This window comes from Xenopus laevis, chromosome 1L (genome assembly GCF_017654675.1).
Source record: "Xenopus laevis strain J_2021 chromosome 1L, Xenopus_laevis_v10.1, whole genome shotgun sequence".
NCBI lineage: Eukaryota > Metazoa > Chordata > Amphibia > Anura > Pipidae > Xenopus > Xenopus laevis.
Genome location: NC_054371.1, coordinates 205,389,728 through 205,404,901, shown reverse-complemented (window position 1 = coordinate 205,404,901; position 15,174 = coordinate 205,389,728). Strand labels below are relative to the sequence as shown.

The 15,174-nt window shown below is 39.7% G+C and overlaps 1 protein-coding gene across 1 annotated transcript; it reads right to left on the bottom strand.

Annotated features, from left to right (window-relative positions):
* Positions 1-9,687: 9,687 nt before the first annotated feature.
* htr1a.L (5-hydroxytryptamine (serotonin) receptor 1A, G protein-coupled L homeolog) lies at positions 9,688-11,165 on the bottom strand. Its single transcript, NM_001085830.1, is given in 15 exon segments — positions 9,688-9,984; positions 9,987-9,998; positions 10,001-10,018; positions 10,020-10,025; positions 10,027-10,117; positions 10,119-10,176; positions 10,178-10,192; positions 10,194-10,782; positions 10,785-10,802; positions 10,804-10,835; positions 10,837-10,839; positions 10,841-10,862; positions 10,865-10,867; positions 10,869-10,885; positions 10,887-11,165. Coding segments are annotated over 15 exon segments (1,209 nt in total). The 5' UTR covers positions 10,915-11,165.
* Positions 11,166-15,174: the final 4,009 nt, after the last annotated feature.

The following is a 15,174-nucleotide window of genomic DNA, read 5'->3' as shown; positions in this document are numbered from 1 at the left end:
CAGATAAACTGGGATTCTATTTGGAGGATTTTTTTTTTGCTGCAGCCACTGGTTCTACAGAAATTTTGTATTAAACAATACAAAAACTATAAAATCCACATTGACAACACAGGACCCAGTGCAGTCTGCATATTCTGATTATTAATCAGTCTTGCTGTATCAGCTTCTGGAAGATATTATTTTACTTGTGCTGTTTTGATAATTTATGACGATCCCTAAGCAGCACAGACCACACTGAGCATGTGCACAGTCTTGGTCTTGCAAAGAAGTTTAACAAAGTTACAAGATGTTGACCCTGTGTGGCCAACTTTGAAAGCATAAATTATTTGTTTGATTAGGCTTGTGGTGCAGTAAGTTCATGTTTATGTTTAGTATACAAAATACAGCATTTCTAGCTTTATTCTATTTTAGACTTTACTTCCCCTTTAAGCCTGTTAAGAAAATAACTTAAACATGGATTCAACTCAATAGGATTGTTTTCCCTTCTACAAGGTATGATTATATCTTAGTTGGGATCAAGTACAAGGTACTGTTTTATTATTACAGAGAAAAAAAGATATGATTCTTAAGAATGTGTATTATTTAATTAAAATGGAGTCTATGGGAGATGGCCTTCCTATAATTCAGATCTTTCTGGGTAACATGTTACTGGATAACAGATCCCACACCTGAGATAAATTCAGCCATGCACTTGATGCAATACGTTCTAATGAACAACTTAAAGGAATTGTTCAATGTAAAAATAAAAACTGGGTAAATAGATAGGCTGTGCAAAATAAAACATGTTTCTAATATAGTTAGTTAGCCAAAAATGTAACGTATAAAGGCTGGAGTGATTTGATGTATAACAAGTCAGTCAGGACACTACTTCCTGCTTTTCAGCTCTCTTGGTTTACACTGACTGGTTACCCTAGCTACCAGGCAGTAACCAATCAGAGACTTGAGGGGGGGCCACATGGGTCATATCTGTTGCTTTTGAATCTGAGCTGAATGCTGAGGATCAATTACAAACTCACTGAACAGAAATGTCCCATGTGGCCCCCCTTCAAGTCGCTGACTAACTCAGAGTTAGAGAGCTGAAAAGCAGGAAGTTGGATTCTGGCTGTTTTATTACATCTGTTCACTCCAGCCTTTATACATTACATTTTTGGCTAACTAACTATATCAGAAACATTTCTTATTTTGCACAGCCTATCTATTTACCCAGTTTTTATTTTCACACTGAACTATTCCTTTAACTAATGATATCTAAATAACTATAAAGATATCTCACACCTGATATACAAGACCTGTTATCCAGAATGTTTGGGACCTGGAGTTTTCCAGATAACGTATCTTTCTGTAATTTGGATCTTCATATTGTATACTAGAAAATCATGTAAACATGAAATAACCCCAATTGGCTGGTTCTGCTTCCAATAAGGATTGATTATATCTTTGTTGGGATCAAGTACAAGGTACTGTTTTATTGAGACAGAGAAGTTTTTAAAATTAGGATTATTTGGATAAAATGGGAGACTGCCTTCTCGTAAATCAGAGTATTCTGGATAATGGGTTTCCAGATAGATCCTGTACATCAAAATGAAATGATATCTTTCCCATGAATGTGTATGCGTGTCTCAGAAATGAGGGAGGCAGAGTCATTCCTGGGTAATGGTTACTAAACTGGTTCAACTAGGCGAAGAACGTCATGAATAAATGGATACTTGTCATAGCAATCCGAATAATCCTTACTTAGAGGGTCATGGTAAAATGACCTAGATTTTTGATTGTGCCAGTTAACAGGCAGACAAGGATCCTGCTCCAGTTCCGCAGCCACTAAATTATAATGAATTATCCAACAAGCCAAGCAAACGTAATCCTTACATTCATTTGGATTATCTGAGAAGGAAAGCGCGCGCACTATATCACTGTACGGCCTACTGAGAGGTACATACCACCCAGTATAACATTAAGGCACATGAGAAATAGGGCTAATGCACATTGCAATACACGTGGCATGTAATAAGTTCGTATGGCTAAAGGAATGATGAGAATCAAACATGACAGTTACTCTGCACGACTGCCAAACCTCATACTATGATTTTTATTTCCTAACCCTACATTATTTAGTCATCTCAAAACCTTTCCTATAAAATGCCTTGTGCATGATGCATGAGCTTTGTCTGCCTTCGTAACATCTCAAATCGCCATCTGGAACTGGCAAATAGCGTGCACTGTAATCAGGCGACCCTAATGAACATGCTTGGAGCCCAGCATCGTCCAATATCAAATGTGTCTTTGCAATCCAGCCCTGCCTGCCAGCAAATCCCTTAATGCCGGACAGATACAAGATCGGCCTGCCTTATGGAGAGGCATATTATTCAACAACAACAAGAAAAAGAACGGAGAAGCCAATTGATGGTGAAGATATTGAAGGGACGATTGCAACGAGTTGCATGTTGAAAATAAGAGTCACATTGATCTGAATCATCAACAGAAAGAAAAACCAGGTGGTAAAAGTGCTGCAGGAATTAGTTGTCTTTATACTTCCACTTCTCAGTCTCCATAAAGAGATCACCTGAAGCCTAGAAATAATACTTCCCAAAACACAAGCCCTCATCTTGTCTGTTAAGAACATATTTAAATACTATGTTATAAGGACAAATGAAGTTTGGAACTGATCACCGTCATCAGCAAATAATTGCCGGCACTTCTTGTGTATTCACATTGTGCCCAGTAATTGGAATCGATTATAAAAGACCATGACAAACCATGAAATTAAAGGGGACCTTCATCCAAATAAAAAACAGATAAACAACATTTTGGATCACAAAGGAAAATGCCATTCTAAGGAGCTTTCAAATACAGTGTACAGGTATAAGATTCATTATCCAGAAATGACGTGAAGGCCATCTCCCAATCAAATAATTTACATCAGTTATAACAAGACAGTAGCTTGTACTTAGATATAATTAATTCTTATAGTTAGCAAAACTATCCCATTGTTTAAATTATTTTTAGTAGATTTAAGAGATTGTGATCCAAATTACAGAAAGACCCCTTATCTGGAAAACCCCAGGTCCCAAGCATTCTGGATAACAGGTCCCATACCGGCACAATCATTATTGCCAGTCATTTTAATGCAATTTGAAAATGACTATTGAAAGCCACACCTTTTTATTCTCTGCACTGCTTCTTATGACTCATGAAATAACATAGCAGAAGTTCACTTTTTGCCAGGCTCCAATCCCGCCCCCAAACGCCTTGTATGTTCAGCCTTTAACAAGACATTTAAAGAAGCATGCAGGGCAGTGTGGGAATTGGAGTCTTGGCTTGACAAAAGCTTACTGCTAAAGTGTTTTAAGGGAATATCTTAAAGTTTACCCCAACAATTGGTAAATTTACTCAGAGTGGTCCTCTGAGCACTTTTGCAATCTACATGCATTGTCTATGTTAAATGGTTTCTGAGATATTAGCAATTTTAGACTGCTCACACCAGGTTTGTTAAGGGGCAGATTCAGCAAGGGTCGAATTGAAAATTCGAAGTAAAAGAAAAATCGAATTTCGAGCTATTTTTGTGTTCTTCAACTAGGGAATAGTCCAAATTTGATTCTAATTTGAAAAAAAATCGAAAATTCAAAATTTATTATTTACTGTCTCTTTAAAACTTCGACTTCGACCATTCACCATCTAACACCTGCTGAATTGCTGTTTAAGTCTATGGGGGACCTCCTAGAACCTATTTGGAGCCATTATGAAAAATCGAAAAAAAAATTTATTTGAAAATATTTCAAATTCGATCTTACTTCAATTCGATCAATTGAATACAGCCTATTCACCCGCAAAAAACTTTGGTCTTTTTTTACATGAATTTCGAACTACCATTACTTCAAAATTTGACCCTTGATAAATAGCTTTCTATGCACTTCCTGTATTTAGTTAACCCTACTGTAGATATATCTTAGAAACCACTAAAAATAGAAATAATTGTAAAAGCATCTTGAGTCAGTTGACATCAATTAATTTTTTTTGAGGGTTTAAATCGTTTAACAGTAAGGACAATCTGTGCAGAGAATAGAATCACTGAAACTGATTTCAACAGCAACAAACAAATAACATTTACAATTTTGGATGGATGTATCTTGAAAGTATTCTTTACCATGCAGAATTTCACTTTTCGAAATTATTTGGACAGAGTTCCTCTTCATTTTCATGGTGCCTTGCCTGTTTATCTTTAAAACTAATTCAGATCACTGGCGACATTCTAAGACAATTTTTATAGATTACAATTAATTGCTCTGCAGCTGTCAGTTGGCAAATTAAACTGTTATCAGGTTGCTAGGGTTCCCTAGAAACCAGGTAGCTGTTGGAACATAAATAGGAAATAGCTTTATATAATGACAACTGATAATGAATAATAATTATGATAATAAAAAAAGTCATATCAGGATAATCTGTTTACTGGTTGCCAGGGTCACTGACCCCCAGAGAAACAGATAGCATTCTAAATGTCAGGCTGGAGAAAGGCAGATCTGAAGATCAAAAGGAAATGAAGACTTGTTGAAATTTGACTTACATTAGAATAAATATTACATTTGAGCTAATGTGCCCTATTTGTAAGGAAACTCTATTTGCTTCAAGGAAAGGACAGAACCATTGTGCAAAGAGGAATGGGGTGTGTATGTTTGATAGACGTGTCAGGTAATGTTAATATTATGATTAGTTGACATCACACTCCCTTGGAATTGTGTATTTCAAATCAACCAAGAGGATAATGCAGGATAAACATTGGATTAACATCCATTAATCAAAAAATAACCCTGTGTATATGTGACGTTCTCCCTATATCTCTGCTCAAGGGCTGGAGTGTAGGAAATTCTTATGCGTTAAGGTGGTTAGATGATACAATACTCCAGTAGATGAAGAATATTCCATCATCCCCTTGGGTTATATTTGGATTCTTGGTAAACTTCGACTCCCAGAATGCCACATGCATGGCATGCTGGGAATTGTAGTCCAACCGAATCTGGAAAGCCATAGCTTGCTTTTCTTGATACAGGTATGCATTATCTGGAAACCTGTTATCCAGAAAAATTAGACATAGACTCACGGGCACATTTACTTAGCTCGAGTAAAGGATTAGAATAAAAAATACTTCGAATTTCGAAGTATTTTTTGGCTACTTCGACCATCAAATTGGCTACTTCGACCTTCGACTACGACTTTGAATCGAACGATTCGAACTAGAAATCGTTCGACTATCCGATAGTCAAAGTACTGTCTCTTTAAAAAAAAACTTCGACCACCTATTTCGCCACCTAAAACCTACCGAGCATCAATTTTAGCCTATGGGGAAGGTCCCCATAGGCTTCTAGGCAATTTGGGATTGAAGCAAAACCGTTCGATCGATGAATTGAAATCCTTTGAATCGTTCGATTCGAAGGATTTAATCGTTCGATCGAGCGATTATTCCTTCAATGGTTCGATCGAACGAATTGCGCTAAATCCTTCGACTCCAATAAAAATCCAATTTTTTTAAAAATGATTTCCCTTTTCTCTGTAATAATAATAATAATAATAATAATAATAATAATAATAATCCAAGCTTAGATATAATTGATTTTTATTGTCAGTAACCCCAGCCTATTGGGATTATTTAATGTTTTAAATTAATTTTTAGTAGACTTAAAGGTTTGGGTATCCAAATTAAGGAAAGGTCCCATGTCCTGAGCATTCTGGATAACAGGTTCCATAGATGTATAAAAATCTATTGTAATTGGAAGCAGAAAGCTGGAAAGGCATTTGCACCCTCCTCCAGTACTGGGGGACTGATTCCCCAAGCTCATTTCCCTTCATTCGAATGACTAAAGTCACCAGTCAGTCGGAGAAAATTGAAATGAGAAAAAAAGGGGATAATAAGTGACTCAGGCACCTGTTCTCTGCTCCATTACTGCCCCAATTGCATTGCTTTCCCGTCAGTATCGCTCACGCTCAGGGGTCTCAATAATGCATGGCTCTATATACAATTACCTAATGTATCTCCAAGGCATCTTGCCAAGTCTGTGTTTTGCAAATGAGCTAAATTGACACTGAATATCATTTCGTTTTTTTTTCCCACATCCCCCCCCCCACTGTATAAATCAATTCTTTATTAAACTCTCTCTATCGTTACCTGGACTGTTGTAGTGTTTAGTCAGCGGCCCAGGCATTGATCCCACTGACGCCGAGCTTCCAAAGTAAGCAGTATCGATTAAATCATTAAAGGGCTGGTTCACCTTTCAGTTCACTTTTAGTATGTTATAGAATGGCTGATTCTAAGCAACTTTTCAATTGGTCTTCATTATTTATTTTGTATAGTTTTTTGTTTTTTGTAATTATTTGCCTTTTTCTTCTGACTCTTTCCAGCTTTCAAATGGGGGGCGGGGTATGTTCACCTTATGATGTAGAGAGTGATATTCTGAGATAATTTGCAATTGGTTTTCATTTTTTATTACTGAAGGTTTTTGAGTTATTTAGCTTTTTATTCAGCAGCTCTTCAATTTGCATCTTAACCAATCTGGTAGCTAGGGTCCAAATTACCCTAGCAACCATGCATTGATTTGAATAAGAGACTGGAATATGAATAGGAGAGAGTCTGAATAGAAGGATCAGTAATAAAAAGTAACAATAACAATACATTTGTAGCCTTACAGAGCATTTGTTTTTTTTAGAAGGGGACCGCAACGCCCATTTGAAAGCTGCAAAGAATCAAAAGAAAAAGACAAATAACTACAAAACTACAAAAAAATAAATAATGAAAACCAACTGAAAAGTTGCTTAGAATTGGTCGTTCTATAACATAATACAAGTTACTTTAAAGGCGAACCACCCCTTTAAATTTGTTATGCCTTATAATAAAGGATTATACAGCTACAAGCTGTAGAAGTGTACAAATAACATTTGTGTAGGGCACACACCAGCAGAAGTTAAGAGATATATGAAGCATCTTCTATGAATTCCTTTATACCATGACAAGCCCTTCCCTTCAAAACTACAGTCTGGATGGAAATACTGCATATGTAGCGATGGGCGAATTTGGGGAGTTTCGATTCGCCGAAAAATGTGCGAATTTCCTGTGAAATGGCGAAAAATTTGCAAAACTGCGCCGGCGTCTCGATTTTGATTTTGACGCCAGCGTCCGTTTCTTGGCGGGTTTCACAAATTTATTCGCCGCAAATTTGCGCCTGGTGAATAAATTCGCCCAATGGGGGTCACTGACTCCATCTAAAAAAACCAATGCCCTGTAAAGCTACAAATGTATTATTATTGCTACATTTTATTGCTTATCTTTCCATTCAGGCCGCTCCTGTTCATATTCCAGTCTCTTATTCATATCGATACATGGTTGCTAGGGGAATATGGACTCTAGGCAACCATTGCTGACATTTCAAACTGGAGAGCTGCTCAATAAAAACCTAAATAAATCAAAAAACCCACAAATGAAAAACAATTGCATATTGTCTCAGTCTATCACTCTCTACATCACCCTAAGAGTTAATTTAAAGGGGAATAACCCCTTAAACAAACTCCCCGCCCCCAAAAAAGTGACACAATAGCAGAAATTATGAGAAAGAGCCCAAACGGAAAGGCAGAAGGTTGAGTAGGCTGAGGTTGGCTGCGCAGTTATAGTGTGTAACATTTATGCACTTGCACACACTCCACTGCACAGCGACCTAATCTTGATCTCCTCTCTCTCTGTCATGACTTATTAAAAGGGAGATGGATGGAAGATTCTTGTTCAACCTTGAATACATCCATAAACATTATTTACACCCTATAATACTGTACTGCTGTGCTTTGCAAAACGACACCACCCACACCCAAGCCTAAATAATGGATAAAGGTATGGGACCTGTTATCCAGAATGCTTGGGACCTGGGGTTTTCCGGATAATGAATCTTTCCACAATTTTGATCTTCATACCTTTAGGGGCACATTTATCAAGGGTTGAATTTCGAATTGAAAAAACTTCGAAATTCGAATTCAAAAAGACCAACCGAAATTAAGTCAAAGTTTTTTTGGTCGAATAGGTCCGTATTTGGCCGAATACGAATCTAAGGAATAGCGCATTCTATCTAATTCGATTCTACGTTTTCCCCAAAAAAACATTGATTTTTCAAAGTCCACCAATTGACTCCAAATAGGTTCTAGGAGATCCCCCATAGGCTAAAACAGCAATTCAGCAGGTTTTAGATGGTGAATGGTTGAAAAATATAGCTCGAATAATAAAATAGCTCGAAATTCTAATTTTTTTTATTCAATTCACCTCGACCTTTGATAAATCTGCCCTTAAGTCTATAAGAAAATCAGATAAACATTTAATAAACCCAATAGGCTGGTATTGCTTCCAATAAGGATTAATTATATCTTTGGATCAAGTACAAGCTACTGTTTTATTATTACAGAAAAAAAGGAAATCCCTTTTAAAAATTCTGATTATTTGGATAAAATGGAGTCTATGGAAAGACAGCCTTTTCCGTAATTCGGAGCTTTCTGGATAATGGGTTTCCGGATAACAGATTCCATACCTGGGTTTTTCAGATAATGGATCTTTCCACAATTTGGATCTTCATATCTTAAGTCTACTAGAAAATCATGTAAACATTAAATAAACCCAATAGGCTGGTTTTGCTTCCAATAAGGATTAAATATAGCTTTGTACCAAGTACAAGTTACTGTTTTATGACAAAAAACGAAATCACTTTTAAAAATTCTGATTATTTGGATAAAATGGAGTCTATGGGAAGACAGCCTTTCCGTAATTTGGAGCTTTCTGGATAATGGGTTTCAGGATAACAGATCCCATACCTGTATAAGCAAAGAAACGACTCACTGGCAGCCCTCCGGCTATTGCTGAACTACAAATCCCAGCATCCCCCGACTACAATACCCAGCATCCCTCGACAACAGGGAAGCTGAAGTTCAACGACTGAAAGGTATCACTATAAAAGAGAGAGAGAAAGAGAGAGAGAGAGAGAGAGAGAGAGAGAGAGAGATAGTGATGACTGGTCTTGCACGGTAGAGCAAAGTTTATTTCCAATAAACCTGTGATGTAACCAGCAAATACTGTGATGTCATACTGTACATTCAGCTCAGGATTACATTTCTACACACAATACTCACTGTTCTAGCGCGTCTTTATTTAAGACAATCTTGCTTCTGTTTATTTATTAATTTATTTTTTTAATAAGCAGTGAGAGTTGAGTTTTCTGCATAGGATGGTTTGGATCATGTTATGGCTTACAGAAACCGCCTCACACTAGCCGGCCATGAGACTGGATTATTACCAGCTATTTATATAACATTTCAATGGTTACTGTACCACGCTGTCCTGACTTGTTCTCCTATCCATCCCTTTAATAGCACTTGATCCTGGAGAAAGAGATTCAGAAGACTTTCCATTGGAAATCATTTAATGACCATAATGAAAAAAAAAAAAAAAAAAAAAGCAATTTTTAGGACTTGATGTCTAATGAGACAAAAAGGCAGCCATGTACTGTATGTTACAAGGTTCTTGCTCCTGAAGGTTCTTTTTCCCCCCAAAGTGCTGATCCCATTGAACCCCTATTCCAGGTCCAGGTGGAATAATGAGGAATAATGAGGGCAGCAGGCATGGATGTTGGCATAGGGTGAGAGTCAGACAAAATACCAAAGAGGGGGTGCTGTTCACTGTCTACAGAATTTGCACTTGATGATTTTCTTAAAAGCACTTTGGAAATCCTTATTAAAGTAAGCGTAGATGATGGGGTTGAGCAGGGAGTTGGAGTAGCCCAGCCAGTTGATGATGTCGAACAACAAGTGTGGCATGTGGCAGGTTTCACAGAAAGGCAAAACAAGGGCAACTATGAAGAAGGGCAACCAGCACAGGATGAACGTGCCCATTATTATACCTAACGTCTTGACCGTTTTACGTTCCCTGGCCAAAGCCACTTTCCTTTTTGCTTCAGTCGCTCTGTCGTTTTTGCAGGGGGCAACTGTCAGGTGGTGGTCATGGTTTGGCAGTGCCAGGTGGCATTTAGAGTTGACATAATGGTGCACCTCAATAATCTCCAGCACAGCCCCCTCCTCCCCGTGTCTTATTGCCCCATTCACGCAACCGCTGGGCTTGGGCTCCACCGACCTCTTCCAGTTCTTGCTGGGCTCCCCGTTGCTTTTCCTTTCGGCGATTGCTGGGGACACCGACAAGCAGGTGTCGGCGACTTTCTTTTTTTCCGCTTTCTTGACAGTTTTTCGGATCCTGAAGCGGGCTGCCTTGAATATCTTCCCGTACAGCACCAGCATGAGGATCAGCGGGATGTAAAACGCCCCAAAAGTGGAGTAAATGGTGTAGCCGGGGTCTTCGCTGATTCTGCACGCGTTGGGGTCGGACCTGTCTTCTGGGGTCCTCCAGCCGAGCATGGGGGGTATAGAGATTGAAAAACCTACAATCCACGTTATACTGATGAGCACAGCGGCTCGCCGGGGAGTTCGCTTATTCACGTAGTCGATGGGGTCGGTGATCGCCCAGTAGCGGTCCAGCGCTATAGCGCACAGGTGCAAAATAGACGAAGTGCAACACAACACGTCCAAGGAGATAAAGATATCGCACGTTACCTGCCCCAGAGTCCACTTGTTCAGTACTTGGTTTTGGGCGGCCATGGGCAACACCAGCACCGACACCATCAGGTCGGTGACAGCCAGGGAACCTATGAGATAATTGGCCACGTTCTGCAGACTCCTTTCCAAGGCGATGGCCGCGATGACACACGCGTTGCCAAAAATCGCGCAGAGAATGAGCGTCCCTAGAAAGAGAGAAGCGATGATCTGATAACTCAGGGCGACCTCCTCCAACTCGGTCCCATCGCCCGTCTCTGAAGTATGTTCCGAAGAGGTAGTGTTGTTTGAAGCATCCATAGCCGAGCCTAGACGAGGAGCAGGCAGAGGGGTCGGAGCAGGCAGAGGGGTCGGGGTAAGGGTAGAGATGCCATGTGGGTTTGTTACTTCTTCTCCTCGGGCGACACTCCTGCTTTTCGCTTCTTTACAGTAGCCATAGTTTCCTAAGTAGCAACAGATCCCTCTCCAGCCTCCGTTTCTTGCTCCTGCGAATCATTGGCGACTGCTGAAGTCCCACACTGCGCGTTTAGAAGCGAGCGAGTGCGTCAGACGCGGTGGGGTCGCCAGTCTGAGAGCCGGGCGCTAGGGCTGTGTGATGAAGGCATCTGTCTCATTAGAATCCATCTCAGATAACAGAAAACATTGGCAACTGAATCCCAGAAGAGGGGGGGGGAGAATAAAAGGCAATTCCATCAATATCTTGCGACTAAAATGAAGTGCAACGTACAGTGGGAGTTTTCCCCCTTGCTGTGCTGGTATTGTGTTTTACTTTCTTCCATCAGTCAGACAGGAGGAGCCTGGGAGACTGACACTTGAGTTTTACATTAGAGCTCTCACTTGTATCCCCCTGCCAGAGAAAGTCAGTGCTTTTAGTATAATCACGATCTGTCTGATCCCACAGACACAAATCTGGGCTCATTTATCAACACTGGGCAAGTTTGCCCATGGGCTATTACCTATAGCAACCAATCAGATTGATGCATTCATTGTTCTTCTTGCAGCAGGCTTTAAAAAGCTAATCACTGATTATTTGCTATAGGTAACAGCCCATGGGCAAATTAGCCCAGTGTTGATAAATGAGCCCAAATTTGTGTCTGTGGGATCAGACAGATCCTGATTGTACCAGTGATTAGCTTTTTAAAGCCAGATGCAAGAAGAACAATGAATGCAGCAATCTGATTGGTTGCCATAGGTTACAGCCCACGGGCAAAATTGCCCAGTGTTGATAAATGAGCCCCAATATGTCAATGTGGGATCAGACAGATCCCGATTGTATTAGTGACTAGCTTTATAAAGCCAGCTGCAAGAAGAACAATGAATGCAGCAATCTAATTGGTTGCTATGGTTTACAGCCCATGGGCAAATTTGTCCAGTGTTGATAAATGACCCCCATTGTGTCAGTCTGCGCCCCTCCAGCTACTGCTCAGGCTGAAGCTTAAAAAAAGCTGGAGGGTCACATCTCTGTATCCCAATGGATAATAAAGTCACAGAAGCTTGCTTTCACTTTCGGGAAAAGTACAGTGATTCGCCTTGTTGCAGAATTAATAAGCATCGCTAGTGTTTTTAGGCACTGGAAGCCATGAATGAGCCCGCGATTAAATTGCTGAAATCACACGCAGATACTAAATGTGGCCATAGACGTAACAATTACGGCCATTCTTGGAAAAGATCTTTACAAGAAAGATTGCTCGTTTCAGTTCACACGTGTAGAGCTGAATTGTCAGATATACAGAAAGAAACAATAAAGTTCTACCTGTATCTAACGATTCAGCACTAACAATGGCTGATGTTTGAGAGCCTTCAAAGGCACCCGATCAAAATTTTCCATCTAGTCCCATCGATGAGCCGACCGATATCCAAGTCTTCTACCGATATCAGTCTGCTCTTTTCCCAGCATACACGCAACGAATATCGCACGAAAATTAGTTTCGTACAATATTATCTGTGCGTCTTTAGCTGAACTGGCTGGAACTTCCGAGCCTGGTTTCAGCACCTCGGACAGCAGCAGAGCCTGGAATGTAGTTTGTCGCCATCTACAGGCCAGAGAGAGGAATAAGCTCTTTAAAGACTGGAGCCCTGAAAGCGCAGACGATTATGCAAGATCCGAGGTTTCCATAACATTATTTACCCAGGTCAGACTAGAGATTAAATATGATGTGATTTGTCCCCCAAATGTGCATCTTTGCTCACATTTACCAAAGCCATTGTGCGTGAAATCGCGACGGTCTGTATGTCTACTCTCAATTGCATCTGCAACTCATTCTGGCTGGTTAATAAGAGGGAGCAGTGTTCCTCTGTATAATCTAAACCAAAAGTCAGTCCCTGCCCATCACCCAAGACAGACAGAGGAAATTGTTACATTAACAGCACAAATGCACAAATGCAATTCTCATTCCGAGGGCAGCAGTGACATTATTATAAGACAGAAACAGTTTGAGTCAATGTTGTGTTTCACAAAGTGCAATGGTTAACAACTGCCGTTGCCCCGGAGACGTGCGTTGCTATTCTACTTGCTGCCTTATTTTATGAGAAGAATAAATGTGTGCAAATGATATTCCGCCACCCAGCTTCTCCCTGTCTGATATTTTAAATTAAACTTATATCAACGTATTTCCCAGGATAGATACTCAGAGAGAGAGAGAGACAGATAGATTGATGGATACAGGGAAAGAGAGAGACAGACAGACAGATGCTATTTAAGGTCAAGATAAAATATAAGTTACTTTCTGATGGTGATATTGACAATGATTTGTATAGACTTAAATTTGTTATATAATATATATAATAAAGGATTCTACAGCTACAAGCCGTTTAAGTATATACATTAAATTTTTGTAAGGCACAAACCAGCAGTTTTGGGATAGGAAGCATCTCCCATGAATTCCTTTTCCCTGTGACAAATCCCTTCCCATTACAGCCAGAGTTATACAAACTGGAGTGGCCATAGTCTGGATGGAAATATATAAAAATCAGGCATGCCCATCTAGTGACCTCTGACTCTTTCCAGCTTTCAAATGGGGGTCACAGACCCCAACTAAAAAACAAATGCTCTGTAAGTCTACATAATAACTACTACTTTTTATTATTCATCTTTCTATTCAGGCAGTCTTACCGGGGGGGGGGGGGGTAACTATAGAGGAAGCAGACTCTGCACTGCTGGGGGGCTCAGGAGGTACAGGGGTCCCATGAAGCCCTAATTCATATACAATTTTAATAAATATTGGTAAAGCAGGTCAACCTCTAGACATTTTTGGGCCTGAAAAATAATTTGCTGTGTGGCCCAATAACATCTAGTTACCACTGTCTCTCACATTCATATTCCAGTCTCTTATTCAGATCAATATATGGTTGCTAGGGTAATTTGGACCCTAGCAACTAGATTACTGAAATTGCAAACTGGAGAGCCGCTGAATAAAAAGCTATATAACTCAAAAACCACAAGGAATAAAAAATGAAAATCAATTGCAAATTGTCTCAGAATATCACTCTCTGTGTAATACTAAAAGTTAATCTAAAGGTGAACAACGCCTTTAAATTGGCCATTCATGGGCAGATTTGTTTGTTTGGAGAGGTCACCAAAAAAGTGTTTCTTGCGCTTATACGTACACCTTGAGTGGGCAATATCAGGTTGATCTGATCATGGACCCTAGGGCCCAATGATTGGATCACAACACTGGGAATGCAGGCAGTCGGTGCAAACCAACGCAGGCCTTGATCCAATAGATTTTTAAACCTGTCCAATCAACATCTGTCTGATTTTAATCCAGGTTTCAGTTAGGGAAGCCTGTCGGAGGGCCCCATATACTGGCCAATAAACTGCTGATTTGTCGGCAGCTTTTATTGGCCCACATTTAGCCTTCTTTAGGCTTTTGTAAACCTTTTTTTAAGCTTTTCTTAAAAGTAGACTGTTTTCACTCCACCTCCTTAAAGTATAACTTGGATTCCAAATGTATAAAAGAACAGCACCCACAGTAATTATAAACTAATAACAGGAATTCAGCACCTTAATACACCTTAAAGGAATTCTCTCATGATTTTTACAATGTAGTTTTCTAAATGACACTGTTTACACTGCAAATAATTCACTCTAAAAAATTTCATTCCTGAACCAACAAGTGTATTTTTTTAGTTGTAATATTGGTGTTTAGGTGCATCTCAGGTCATTTTGCCTGGTCATGTGCTTTCAGAAAGAGCCAGCACTTCAGAATGGAACTACTTTCTGACAGGCTGTTGTTTCTCCTACTCAATGTAACTGAATGTGTCGCAGTGGGACCTGAATTTTACTATTGAGTGCTGTTCTTAGCCCTACCAGGCAGCTGTTATCTTGTGTTAGGGAGCTGCTATCTGGTTACCTTCCCATTGTTCTGTTGTTAGGCTGCTGGGGGGAAAAGGGAGGGAGTGATATAACTCCAACTTGCAATACAGCAGTAAAGAGTGATTGAAGTTTATCAGAGCACAAGTCACATGAATGGGGGGCAGCTGGGAAACTGACAATATGTCTAGCCCCATGTCAGATTTCCAAATTAAATATAAAAAAATCTATTTGCTCTTTTGAGAAAT